The sequence below is a fragment of the Leopardus geoffroyi genome, chromosome C2, assembly GCF_018350155.1.
Source record: "Leopardus geoffroyi isolate Oge1 chromosome C2, O.geoffroyi_Oge1_pat1.0, whole genome shotgun sequence".
NCBI classification, from domain to species: Eukaryota; Metazoa; Chordata; class Mammalia; order Carnivora; family Felidae; genus Leopardus; species Leopardus geoffroyi.
This window is the reverse complement of record NC_059333.1, coordinates 110,555,040-110,569,669: the sequence shown is the minus strand read 5'-3', so window position 1 is coordinate 110,569,669 and position 14,630 is coordinate 110,555,040. Positions and strand designations below refer to the sequence as shown.

Sequence of the window (14,630 nt, the reverse complement as noted above, 5' to 3'; positions counted from 1 at the left end):
CTTGGCCGATCATGTGACTCAGCAACTATCTGCCTGTTGGCTCACTTCTTGTCATGAACTTATTGTCCCATTTTACTGTGTCTGTGTTTTCTCCCGAGAGTTCCTGCATACTCAGTGTCAGAGTTCTGGTAACTTAGACTTGAGGTCACCTGGGATGGGCCTCCCCCACCTCATGTTATCCTTTCAGCTTCCATATATAACTACCCAGTTCGGTTTCTTGAGAGGATCATATCGGATCATATTAGCTCAGCACTTCCCCCCACTTAAGAGGCCACCTAAACATTTATTGTTGTTTGGCTCAAGGTGCCTAATTAGGTATTTTCCAGTCAGCTTTGGCCTCCATGATGCATTATGGTGGTCAATGTGGCCACCTTGGGTCATTTATTTTGTGGAGGTTGTGAGTAGAACAACTACTGTTGTTCCTGTAGGGGTCTGTGAGACCGACATGTTGTTGAGCGACATGACTCACGTATCTAGTGTAAATTTACACATGGTGGAAATTGATGCTGCAAACATGCTGCCTATCAGAGGTGTAGCATAATGAGAAATACATTTTACCTTGTAATCGTGTGCGTGTGTGTGTGTGTGTGCGCGCGCACGTGTGTGTGTGCACATGTCAAAAGTTAGAAGTTACCCTCAGTACTTGCATTACACAATGGTGTTTTCTGTCCTTTCTGTTTTATTACATTTAAATAGATGTGGACCAGAAATCCATGAACTTGATTGTGTCAATCACTTGTAGTTTGGAAAGCACTGGTGTCTGATTCCAAAATCCATTGATATTAACACTGCATTGTAGTGAATGGAACAAACAAAGCAAGCCTAGATCCCAGTACTTGCACTGTAGGAACTTAGAAGCTGGTTCAGAAGACAATAGAAATGAAATATCTAAATGATGTTTCTGAAAGAATGTAGGACACGATGCCAAAATGAATGACCCAGATAGATACTATAGAGAGCCATAAAGGTCAGGGAAGTTTTCTCTAGAGAATATGACTACAACTAGGTGGGCAGAAGAGTAGGAAATAAAAGCAGTGGAAGTATGAAATATGGCTTGAACGGCGTTTGACATATAGGTAAAGGAAGAACAACAGTGGTAGTTTTGTGCCTGTGTCTCAGATCTCCTCCATACCATGAGACAATCCCTGTCTGATGAAAACATTGCATGCTTTCTGTACACCTAAGGTAAAATATCAGTTAGTTCACTTTCTTACCCAATATTCCAGAACAGGTTTTGCTCAGGTTAGATTTTTATTGCAAGTCTAGGAAATTAACTTTATCGTCAGTGTTGTTTTAAGTAACTTACTGTTTTGGAGTTGATCATTCCGCTCCATCTGCCACTTGACAAAAACAACAGACAAAAGTGAAAGAGCCACTGAAATGTTCGCACCACCTTCACAAACGGGAGTTTTCCTGCCCTGCAAGAGGAGCGCACCTCAGCCCTGTTCTGCCTTCGTCAGCCCGTGTTGACTCGCGCCTTCACTATGAGTCAGAGGTGCTCATACTCAGTTACCTACTTCGAGTCCAGTCACCACTGTCACACCTGCACCCCTGCCTGTCCTCACTCACTTTCATCACTGCCTCAGAAGCCACTGCGTGGTTTGGGCTTGATTGAAATCTTGCTTTCTTGTTGCCTCCCTTTCCCTTAGCTATTTCGCTTCTTTTATCTGCTAGTGGTCACCTGCCACACCTTTAGCTTTCCTTGTGGGCAACAACAAAGGAACGCAGGTAATATTGACACCCTGGAACAATTCCATTTGCCTGCTCTGCTTGCTTTCCTCCTTTCGAGAGAGGACTTTGAAACATATTTTAGCTTTTATTAAAAATGAGGCTGTAATTACAAAGTACCAGGAAGAATTACAAGTACCAAAGGAAGAAAATAAAAATTAGTTGAAATCTCTCCCCTCCCCATCATTATTGACGTTTTGATATAGAACTTCGCAGACTTTTAAAAAAATATATATATATGTATAGAGTTTTTTCTTTTGAGCAAAAGCTCAATAATTTAATATTGCCTTGTTACCCATATTTCCCCCTACCAATATAAATATCGCTTCATGTCTTTAAATCTGCTGTTTTGTAACTCATTTTTTTTCTCTTAACCATGTTGTGAATGACTTTTCATGTCATTAAACTTTCTCCTACAAGAACTTTTTTTCAAGCCCATAGCCTGTTTCATCAAATAAGTGGATATTTGGTTCTTTTACCCAACTCCCTGTTGTCAGTCGTTAGTTTGTTCTGCGGTCTTCACTATAAAACTCAAAATCTAAAGCTGATTAAGTTCTTTCAAACAATGTTTTTGAATCACAGAAGTAATACAGGTAGATTCTCCTTATTACAACATTCAACATGCCAGTTAAGGCTAAATCTGTTTTTTTTTTTTTAATTTTTTTTTTCAACGTTTATTTATTTTTTGGGACAGAGAGAGACAGAGCATGAACGGGGGAGGGGCAGAGAGAGAGGGAGACACAGAATCGGAAACAGGCTCCAGGCTCCGAGCCATCAGCCCAGAGCCTGATGCGGGGCTCGAACTCACGGACCGCGAGATCGTGACCTGGCTGAAGTCGGACGCTTAACCGACTGCGCCACCCAGGCGCCCCAAGGCTAAATCTGTTTTGATTTTACCACCAATTCCAGGCCTTTGCCGGTTAACCACTGTGAGCACTGCTTCTGGGGATTGTGTTAAACTTTTTTACTTTTTAAACATCTTGCCTTTTATTAAATGCTTTTAGAGAATTGCCCTTCTCTTCTAAAGTCAGCTTCCTTTCCATCCTTTCTACTTCATGTCACTAGCTTTTCATGCCTTTCCTAACTTCACTTTCTTCTCTTAATTGTTGATCGATACGGGAGAGCTGCTTCTCATCTGGGGGCTAGAGGTTGACTACGCTGGAGTCTGGGCTCAGCAGCCCATAGGGGAATGAGGCTAGTGAGAGCTGCAAGTGAAAGAGAGGAATGTTTTTAGCAGGAGTCATGTCAAGACTAATGAAAGAGTTAAGTTGCAGGGTCCCCCGCTGACAGGGTAGCTTTCAAGAGCAGCAGAAGCTGGGAACCCAGTGGGAGGTGAGGTGTCTGGGGCATTCAGGAGGAGGACTGTTTTAGGGGATGAACAGCTGCAGATCACAACCGCCAGGAATTCAGAAGTGTTAGAATGCAGGGTGCTGCGATGGTTAAGAGCTCACAGCCTTGGGGGTGGGGGGCGAGCAGGCAGGACTGGGTTTGCATCCCGGTTTTACTGTAATAATATCAGGGCTAATGATTTAACTTTTCCGTGATTCTGCGTTTCATTTGTAAAATAGGGTTAGAGCCAGCCTCCTTGCGTGGTTGTGATAAGGTTTAGGTGTTAAAAGTTCTGGTGCATGGTGAGCATTTGATGCAGCAGTCGTTTGAGAAGTAAATTGAGGGCGAACAAGAATTGCATCAGGAGTTGGCCGGATACAGGTAGCTAGCTAGTGAGGGCTGGCTGGCTACGATGAAGTAATGCGTGCTTATCTCCTAAATTGTACAAAGGACAACAGTTCATTCTTGTACGTTTAACTACCTATCTGCTTGTGGTTTGTACTCTCTGCCTCCTATCTGTATTGAAATAATTTGGGTTCATTCGGGAATCCTGGCTCTGTCTGTAGAAGGTGACACGGGCCATAGAGGAGAGAAAACCTCGAGCCCTGGCCTGCCTTATCTGAGTTTGCCATTGATTTAGCAGACCTGAGGTTACCTCCTGGAGGCTGCTTGCTGCTTCTTAAGATCCAAGAACTTTGGTGAGGATTACAGGATTATTACTACAGTAGATCAAAGAGGAGATCGGTTTTTTGAACAAATGAATTAGGAGGTCCCTGGCATGTTAGTTGACATATTTTTAAAATCAAGCCTATGATTTTATTAGTCGGACCATTGTCTTCTACCTCTTCATTTTTTTAAATAGTGTTTTATCTATTTACCCACTCTTCCCTAAAAATGTGACACTGTCTTCCTCTTGATCTCATTTATCTGATCTTGGGTTACACAGATGTCTGACTCTTTATTTTTTAGTTTTTTTTTTTTTTTTTTTTTTTTTTTTTTTTTATGTATTTTTAGATCTCTGACCCTTTAGACTGATGTTCTGTGGCAGCTCGCAGCTTGGGTAGTGTGATCTCTCAGGGTCCTTCTGATGTGAATGAGGTGGGACTAGAGAGAGCCTACAGGCCTGGTTGCAAGGACACTTTCTGGATCTGCACAGATTTTTCATTTTAGGGACTTCAGACATACTCTCAGGGGGCGGCCGTTCCCATGTTATTTACAGTGAAAGAACTCTAGCTCATTTGTAATTCAGGGGCTGTATGGGTTGTGTTAAGTCTGTAGAAAGGACCTGGGAGTGATTGTGTCCCATGGTATAATTTTACTTGGCAATTCATTCCCTTCCCACTCTTGAACTCTTGAGAACAAAAGCCTGTGAATAGGGAATCACCAACAAGCGTGAATAACCAGATGATTTTCAGCAAGTGGGTAAACTCCAGCAAGTTTAAAGGTCTTAGCTCAAGTTGAGTATTCAATGTACATTAGTGCTTTATGGAGCCAGAGTGATCTTGGAGTATAAATACCTGTTTTAATTTTTCACCAGCTATATTTCTGAACCTTTTTGGTCAGTCAGTCTTTTGGGGCCCTCCCATTCTGGTTTCCCTGGCTGGTGGGGAAACATAGAAAGAATGTGCCTGCATCTTATCTAGAAATAGTGTCAACTCATGGAGGGCCTGAGAACATACCCCGTGGAAAATGATCATCTAGTCGGCTGAGAAATTGGTGTTACTAATGTCAGCTCCCCCCACAGATATAGGACCAGCTCTATTCTGTAGATAGGTTCTGTATAAATGGCAGTACCAGGGCTCTGTTTGGGACTTAGAGAACTTGGCTCATAACCTATTCCAGTCAATGAAGTCAAAAGCCAAGGAATAATTGTGCAAAGTTTATGGATGTCTGGACACAATTCTCTGCAAGGTGAAAACTCCTGTAACTATGGTGAGTACAGGAATGGAATTAAGTGCTAAAAGCCTGCCTGCAAGGTATTAAGAAAGAGCCAAGCATGAATTTTAGATGGAGTATCTAATAATTAACTTCTGGTATTATACTTTACGGAGTTTACCTTTTTATCAGTTTCAAAAACTACATTTTAGGTCTAACTAGACAGTATCATTTCCATAGATGAAGTATCTTGTATTGTTCTTTATTAGTTTTAGCCAATTGTCAATTTCCATCTCATTTGAATACGCAAATTATATCCCTTAGATCATGAGTGAAGAGTTTCAATACTGATTACAGCGATAAATAGAATCATAAGGATGAATGTAAAACTATTATAACACTAACGAGTTCTCTGCATTCATTGCCTTGATAAGCCCCATACATACATTTATATTTTGTAACTTATGTTAAAATTATAGATTTGGGGAGTACCTGGGTGGCTCAGTCGGTTAAGTGTCCAGCTTCAGCTCAGGTCGTGATCTTGCAGTTCATGAGTTCGAGCCCAATTTAGGGCTCTGTACTGACAGCTGGGAGCCTGGAGCCTGCTTTAGATTCTGTGTCTCCCTCTCTCTCTGCCCCTCCCTGCTCATGCTCTGTCTCTCCCTCTCAAAAATAAATAAACATTAAAAAAAACACAAACTATAGATTTGGGCTCAGTTGTGTTGTTTTATTTGAAGTAATTTTTATCTATTTAAAATATTGAAGATAATGGCATGCATCATACTTTCTTCTTAGAGTCTGGAATCTGCCATGGCAGATTAGATTAGGTGAACTGTTAGGTTATACAAAATCAAGAACCCCAGGTTGAATCCAGTTCTTAGTGTTTCATTAAACTACTTTTTCAGTTTTATTTACTGATGACATAGTTAAATTAAAAATTTTAAATCAGGGGCGCCTGGGTGGCGCAGTCGGTTAAGCGTCCAACTTCAGCCAGGTCACGATCTCGCGGTCCGTGAGTTCGAGCCCCGCGTCGGGCTCTGGGCTCATGGCTCAGAGCCTGGAGCCTGTTTCCGATTCTGTGTCTCCCTCTCTCTCTGCCCCTCCCCCATTCATGCTCTGTCTCTCTCTGTCCCAAAAATAAATAAACGTTGAAAAAAAAAATTTTTAAATCAGTGAGGAGTAAGAAAGCTCGAATGAAGTCACAAATTTAGAGGAGTGTTGCTTTTGCTGTCTGTGTGTTCCCAGTTGTACTCAGCCAGAACTACCAGTATGAGATATAGGTTAAAATATAGAAGAGGCCTGTACAATTTTAATTCTTTTTTCATTTAGGATAGCACACAGGAATCAGGTGTTAGAGGCTGCTACACTATTTTTTTTTTCTACACATGGAAACGAGGAACACTTGAAGAAACATGATGAACTTGATAATATTTCAGATTCTCTTAGCACAAATGTGCAAACTGCAATAAACAGGTCAATTTAGAAAACTGTAGGTATAGGGGTGCCTGGGTGGCTCAGTCGGTTGGGTGTCCGACTTCGGCTCAGGTCACGATCTCGCGGTCCGTGAGTTCGAGCCCTGCGTTGGGCTCTGGGCTGATGGCTCAGAGCCTGGAGCCTGTTTCTGATTCTGTGTCTCCCTCTCTCTCTGCCCCTCCCCATTCATGCTTTGTCTCTCTCTGTCCCAAAAATAAATAAACGTTAAAAAAAATTAAAAAAAAAACTGTAGGTATAAATATATGTTTTCTATGCATTTTTTTTCCCTTGGGGGGGAAAAATAGGCTGAGCATTTCAATGAGGTACTTAGATTTACTGATGAGGTTGCTGTTTTTGAATTAGAAAATTTCTAGAGGTATTTACTATTCATATTCTCCTTATTTCCCTTCCTTTTCTACTCTCCACCCCTCCTTTCCTTCCTTGTTTCTTTCTGCTTGATCTTTTGCTCTAGTGTGTTCATTCTACCCTAATATTCTGTACTCTGCCTTTTGCTAGTCTCCATGGGGCCTCCTTTGATATCATTCTCTCCCTCTCTTTGTCTGGTTACATCTCTCCACACTCCTTAGTCTCTGAAAGCACCTGGCCTGTTCATGACCTTCTACATCCAGGTATCTGCTCTCAGGTACTACTTAATTTAGAGTTGAATGTAGAAAGAGGTCTCAGGTGGACAAAATGATTCCTCTTGGCTCTGGAGGGAGAAGCTGTCTAGCCTGCCCTGAACAGAGAAGGGCTGGGATAGGAGGGCAGGCCCCAGAGCAGTGGTCTGGCAGCCAGCCAGCCAGGAAGGCTTGGTCTGTCATAACTCTCTGGAGTAAACTTTCAGGCTTCTCCAATACGCTGCACTTCAGATTTCTTAATTATGACCCAAGAACACTCCCCTAGAATCTTTTCTTTCTTTCTTTCTTTCTTTTCTTTCTTTCTTTCTTTCTTTCTTTCTTTCTTTCCTTCCTTCCTTCCTTCCTTCCTTCCTTCCTTCCTTCCTTCCTTCCTTCCTTCTTTCTTTCTTTTTCTTTCTTTCTTTTGTCTCCGTGGTTTTGTATGGGTTGCTGGTTTCTTACTGATGACTTTTTGTTAAAGGAGTATTTTATCATTGTTTGTATTAGTATTAATGAAATATGATAATTCTGGGAGTTAGCACTTTGCCTTTTCAACACTATCTTTCTTCCCCCTCTAAAGAAAAACTATTTTAGCTAGGGATCTTTTTTTCTTTTCTTTTTGATAGGATGAAGTACTGTTAATCCCTCAGTAAACTAGCTGTCATCAGTATGGGTCTCAACGCCCATGTGGTTCACTCTCTTTCTCTTAAGATTTCTTGGTCTGAACTCACTAATAATTTTGGACAGGGAGGCCAGTGCATGGCGATTCTGGTGATCTCACCTTCAGAGATTGTGGGCATGGTGCCTGGATATCGATCTGCCAGGACTGTGTGTCAGGAAGGAAATCCTGTGAAATTCCTGCTCAGGGTTAACCAAACGGGAGCAGTGCTGAACGGTTTCATACTTCTGGCCAGTCTCCTCCCTTATAAAATGGATGAAGAAGCCTTTTTAGCCATGAATTCTTGCTGACAGGCTGACCCAGGGTCAGGATGGTGGGTAAGGCTAAGAACATTCCACAGTATGGGTGGATGAAAAAGAACATATGGAGACTTGCTACAGACCTGGCATTAGAAGGAGTCTTAGTAATGATTGCCCAACACTAGAAAAGAGGTACCTCTCGCAGAAAGCAGGAGTCCCTCAGCCATATAATATCATGATGGAGAGCATGAGCTCTGGAGTTAGACAGGCATGAAGGCAGATCCTGGCCTTGCTACCTGTTGGCTTTGTGATCTCAGATCTTAAACCTGAATTGGAGATAAGAATAGTATTGACTTTCTTGAGTTTTTATGAGGATTCAGTGGGAAAAGAGGTATAAAGTGCTTATTTCCACACTTCCAGGCACACAATAAATGTTCAGTCAGTGATTGCTACCTTTACCATTATTGATTTAAGACTCTTTCTACACGACTGTACTGTTTTTTGTCCTTTTCCAAAAGTCAGGTTGGAGACTGTGACATGTGATTGTCTTCATTTCCACGGCAGCACCATGTAGGGCACTGTGCACCAGCGGCCTTCACACAGGGCTTGCGCCAGCAGGGGTTCATGGAGACTCTGCAGAGTGGACAGGGATACCATTTTCCAGATCTTTAAGTTCCAGGGATCCTCCTTTCTAACACTGAGACTGCATGTGCACAGTGTTACCCCAGGGTTTTTTCCCGGTTTCCTCTCTTAGAGTTGCCCTTTTGCATTTTTACTAAAGAAAGGCATCTCTCTTTTCCATCTCCTATCTTAGGGTGGTGCCTTGTTCCAATGTGTCAGACCACTGGGGTGCAAGATACAGGGGGTCAATTTAGAATACTGGTTTTAGGGGCGCCTGGGTGGCTCAGTCGGTTAAGCCTCTGACTTTGGCTCAGGTCATTATCTCATGGTTAGTGAGTTCAAGCCCCACGTTGGGCTCTGTGCTGAAGGCTCAGAGCCTGGAACTTGCTTTGGATTCTGTGTTGCCCTCTCTCTCTTCCCCTCCCCTGCTCGTGCTCTCTCTGTCTCTAAAAAATCAATAAACATTAAAAAACAAGTTTTTTTAGAATACTGGTTTTAGGGAAGCCTCTTTTAATGAAGCCACCATAAAGTCGCCACCTTACTAAGGGTTGCATTCTCAGTAAAATTCATTTTTAGGGTCTAATGCATTAAAGTTGGAAGTGATTGTGTTATTTTGATCATAGGTTATTAATGATAATTGTGGTGATTATATAATCCAGGAGAGGGTCTTTTATACTTAAAACTCATTGGTCAGAGGATATTTTAGAAAGTTAAATTTAAAACTGTACTTTTGCATCAAAGTATACTAGTGTAATTCCTCAGCTACCCTAACACATAGAATTACATTAGGAAATTTGGGAGGGAAATTGACATAGAAATGTGATTTTTATGGAAAAAGAATAATCTCCAGTTGTTATGGAAAGCATATTTATCTTTAAATGGATGGTGGTGGATATCACATCATTATATTTTTTATATTCCACTGGATACATTGAAAACAGTGTAGGCAACAGGTTTTAAAATGTCTAGATTTACAATTAGCAGAAAACTATATCTTTTAATTCTTATTTTATAAATGTTTATTTATTTTGAGAGAGAGAGAGAGAGAGAGAGAGAGAGCGCGCATGTGAGTGAGGGAGGGGCAAAGGACAGAGGGAGAGAGAGAATCCCAAGCAGGCTCCACACTGTCAGCATGGAGCCCAGTGTGGGACTTGATCTCATGAACCTGAACTGAAATCAGGTTGGATGCTTAACTGGCTGAGACACCCAGGTGCCCCATCTTTTTAATTCTTTAAATACACAACGAAAACTTTGAGATGTCGACTTAAGAATGATCTAGGGGAACATGGTTAAGAAAACTTTATTAGGAAGTATGGAAACAAAAATGTTTGAAGACCTGTGTTAATATTTTATTGCTTTTAGTTTCTCAGAAAAGGGGAGGGCACTCATCTTCCTTGCGGTCCTTTCTCTTAAGCACAGAATTTAATTGGTCAACTTGTATGTATGCCTGACCTTTTTCTAATTTATTTATTTATTTAAAAAAAAATTTTTTTTTTTAACGTTTATTTATTTTTGAGACAGAGAGAGACAGAGCATGAACGGGGGAGGGGCAGAGAGAGAGGGAGACACAGAACCGGAAGCAGGCTCCAGGCTCTGAGCCGTCAGCCCAGAGCCTGACCCGGGGCTCGAACTCACGGACCGCGAGATCGTGACCCGGGCTGAAGTCGGACGCTTAACCGACTGAGCCACCCAGGCGCCCCTCTTTTGCTAATTTAATCTTCAGCTGAAAAACACGAGTATCTTTCCTGTGCCAGACTCAGTGTCAGGTGTAGCAGAAAACACACCAGGCCCAGCCTTCATGGAGTTCTTAGTTCAGCCTCTACTCTTTGGTTTAGAAACCAAATTATGATAGAATCTGCAGTAATCAAGTAAAAATGGGTTGTAATTTAGGTAGGGACTGCAGTGATTTACCTAGCGCTGCAACTGCATTACTCCTGGTATGAGACCGGCGTTCATGGCTCTTGTGGGTACTGTTGCTTGTCCAAAGAACATCAGGCTAACATCCTTATTTGACAAATTTAAATATGTGAAATTTGGACAGAGAGGACTTTGTTTTCCTGTTTGATTGGGTTTCTATGAAGAGCACAGGTATTCTGTGGAGTCTTGGTGAAATATAGAATTAAAGTTACTTTTTAAGTGTGCGGTCTTGGGCAGTAAACTTTTGAGGGATGGCTTCACTTTCTTTATTGTTAGGTTTCTTCACTTATGATTTGTGAAGTTAATTTGAGAAGTATTTTAGGAATATCTAGACCTAAGACTAGAGCAGATTAATGCAACCTGATAGGAGAGTGTTCTAGATGCTTTGCAGTTCTTTTGTGTTAATGCTAGTTTATTAATATGATTCAATATTACATGAGGGACCCAGAAATTAATATGTGCTTAATTCACATGTCTTGCATAGTTTCCTATAGTTCATTTCTCTAAGGGTGTGGAGTTATGCCTTACGTGATAAATTGTTAAAGTTAATGAGCCCAACTTTCTTTTTCTTTTTCCTCTAGGTGAAAAGAAATGGATTATCACAGACAGTTAGCCAGGAGGAAAGAAAGAGACAGGAGGTATGTTTTCTACTGGCAGATACTTTTATTTATATTTTTGATATATTTTAAAAATTTTTAAATTTATTTCGAGAGACAGACTGTGTGAGTGGGGGAGGGGTAGAGAGAGAGGGAGAGAGAGCGAGAGAGAGAGAGAGAGAGAGAGAGAGAGAATTCCAAGCAGGCTCCATACTGCCAGTTCAAAGCTGGATGCAGGGCTCAAAGTCATGAACCATGAGGTCATGACCTGAGCCGAAATCAAGAGTTGGATGCTTAACTGACTGAGCCACCCACGTGCCCCACGCAGATACTTTTTAGAGTTCCAAGGAATCTACTGTGTGCACTGGTTCAGTGTTTTCCTTCGAAAACGTATTCGTTTTGTTCTTTTAACATAGGGGGTATGCGATCATTGTCAAATAAAGCTCCACGTAAGCACCCGGAAAAGAAAACTTTAAAATACCTTAAGGTCATTTTAACTTAAGTAATAAAGCACCTGGTAGAGGTATTTAAACTGAAAGAAATATGTTGAAAAATGAATGAGATGTTAAGTCCTGGAATTGAAAAAGGATGTTGGTGGGAAACTGATGAAATCTGAGTAAAGTACATGAATTTGTCTACAGATAAAATGTAATGTACCCTCGCTGTGTCATGTGCCCTGGCTAGGGGAAGATGGATGAAGGAAATACAGGAACTCTGAGCCCTCTTTACAAGATTTCTATAAATTAAATTTGTACCAAAATAAAGGTTTACTTAATAAAAAATAAAACTGATAGTAATAGCATTTTACAACCTGAAGTTTAAATAAATGTAGTTTAAGGAAATTACTCATTGTAATAATATGGTAAGTTCTCAAAACACTTTCCTCTTGTTTTATGCATATTAACGTGTATATATATGTTTATGTATATATGTGTGTATACATATACACACGCAAATATTGCACAGAGGACATGCACTGTATTTTTGTTTCATGGGCATAAATAACACAAAAATACACGGGTACATTATAATGCCATTTTTTTTTTTAAGTTTAAGAATAGTATATAACATTGGTGTACCCATCACTGAGAATTAACAAATATATTACATTTATACTTTTTACTCATATTTTTTTTTTTCCAACGTTTATTTATTTTTGGGACAGAGAGAGACAGAGCATGAACGGGGGAGGGGCAGAGAGAGAGGGAGACACAGAATCGGAAACAGGCTCCAGGCTCTGAGCCATCAGCCCAGAGCCTGACGCGGGGCTCGAACTCACGGACCGCGAGATCGTGACCTGGCTGAAGTCGGACGCTTAACCGACTGCGCCACCCAGGCGCCCCTACTCATATTTTTTAAAGACAACAAGACTTTCAGTAAAGTAGAATTCCTTTTCTCCTCAGTTGTCATTTTCTTCCTCTCCTCCCCAGAGGCAACTGTAATTATGAAATGATGTGTATCTATCCAAATTGTGTTTTTAAGTCATGTTGTACATATATTTATGTACATGTATTGGGGTGCATGTGTGTGTGTTAAAATGTAGATACATGCTTATTCTGAACATGTTTTTTTTTTTGCTTTTGACATTCAACACTATATTTGGGATTTATGTAGGTTAATATATATTAATGGAGTATTAATATGTATGTAGTCCATTTTCTAAATTCCACCTTTTAAAAAAAAGCTATTGTCCAAATTTTGGACAGTAGGTGATATTTTTTTTTTTTTTCTTTATCGCAACATAAACAGTGTTTCTTTGTGGACAAATTCAAGAGCTACTCTAGGGTCCTAAGCCCATTTGATTTGAACATTTGTGTTCTTTTAAACCTTTCCTATTTAAGCCTATTTCTTTCCCCTATATTTTGAAAATATCCAGATTTGTGATATAAAAAAACTAGTGATGGCAGCAAATCTAACTTTATGGTTTCTTTCTATTCCTATATGGCTATTTTTAGAAAGTTTAACCCAATTTTCTTTTAAGTAGTTGATGGCTCTATTGCAGGATGTTTTAGCAGTTATTATATTAAATCTATTGTATTAAACTACCACTTACTCATCTTTTCACGTGATCTATTCTATATCGTTCATGTCATTTTGCTTTTGAAAATATTTTGTCATTCCAAGTTACCATATCTATGAACAACCTGAAATCCACTATTTTTGGTCAGGAAGTGACAATTTTCTTCAGTCTGCATTGCATTTCCTAAGGATAATTGTATTGACTGAATAGAATTATACAAGATTCAGGTCAAGTGAGACTCTTAATATCCTCACTCTTTACTCATTAGATGATTACATCACTTAAGTGCCTGGAGCACAGCTGAGGCTAGACCAACACCTTTAAGTAAGACTTCCTTTAAAGCTTATAGATGCTGAAAAGGGAGGCGAACATTGAGACCAGCACCACTAAGCTGACTTACAAAATATGGCCCAGCCAGCAGTTGGGCTTCCACGTGCCTGTGCCTGTCTGCTCCCACCTAGTTTCAGCCACAGCACAGGGCCATATGGGAAGAATCTCCTGTGCCTTTTGGGTCAAGGGCTTGAGGGGAGGTGGGGAGGAGCCCTGGAGGTCAAGGCAATGATGTCAATGTTACCAGGGAGATCTCCGGGAAGGATGCGAATCTCAAGCCTGCAAGGATGTTTACCACCCTACCTCAGGAAGAATCCCTATATTGTGATTCTTGGAGGATCTGAAGTGGTTTTTGTTTTTTTGTTTTTGTTTTTTAAATGTTACTTGTTTTTGTGTGTGTAAGAGAGAGAGAGAGAGCGCGTGAGCAGGGGAGGTGCAGGGAGAGAGAGACACACAGAATGTGAAGCAGGCTCCAGGCTCTAAGCTGTCAGCACAGAGCCCGATGCGGGGCTTGAACCCACAGACCACGAGATCATGACCTGAGCCGAAGTCAAACGCTTAACTGACTGAGCTACCCAGGAGCCCCTGAAGTGATTTTTGTTAAGGAGCTAGATGAATTCCTTACACAGGGTGTAGGTGCCTATTCACATATGCGGGCTGGCTTTTCATCATTATGAACACTTACCAGGTAACCATTGTGTGCCTGACACCAACCGTTTCTGCAGACAGTCCTTCGCGCCTTCTTGAGATATTGACGAGAGCAGAGAGGGTGGCTTGTTGAATAAACAGAATTACTTTCAGTTGTATGAGTTTAATATAAAAGAATTCCTGTGGCTGATAAAAACCTTTTAAGGGTGAATACAGTCATGCTCTTTTAATACACCCAGACTCTTTGCTGTTATTGACTGCAAATTTGTTAGACTGAAACATGGGGAGAGAAAGGGCCCACACGAGAGGAGAGCAAAGAAATGTATTTGTAAGAAATTTTCTCTGAATCTCAAGTGATGCCTATAAATCCTTACTGTCCCAGAGCAGTCTACTTTGAAAACAGGGCTGTAGGAGATGACCCCAAAGGTTAATTAATGTCACACTGAGATTTTATGACAGGCCCTAGCTTTCTTCCATAGATTCCACCCCTTGGCAAAGCATGACCTCAGGATGCAATCTCAAGTCATCCAAGTGCTTCCACTTTTTCATTTTTACACT

The 14,630-nt window shown here is 40.9% G+C and overlaps 1 protein-coding gene across 2 annotated transcripts in view; it reads left to right on the top strand.

The window, feature by feature from the left end:
• ARHGEF26 (Rho guanine nucleotide exchange factor 26) overlaps nucleotides 1-14,630 on the top strand; it is a 128,259-nt gene that overhangs the window by 17,468 nt on the left and 96,161 nt on the right. For both annotated transcript variants that reach the window (XM_045503206.1, XM_045503205.1), the window contains exon 4: nucleotides 11,060-11,116. In XM_045503206.1, the coding sequence (XP_045359162.1) occupies nucleotides 11,060-11,116 (57 nt within the window). The remainder of the gene's footprint in view (nucleotides 1-11,059; nucleotides 11,117-14,630) is intronic.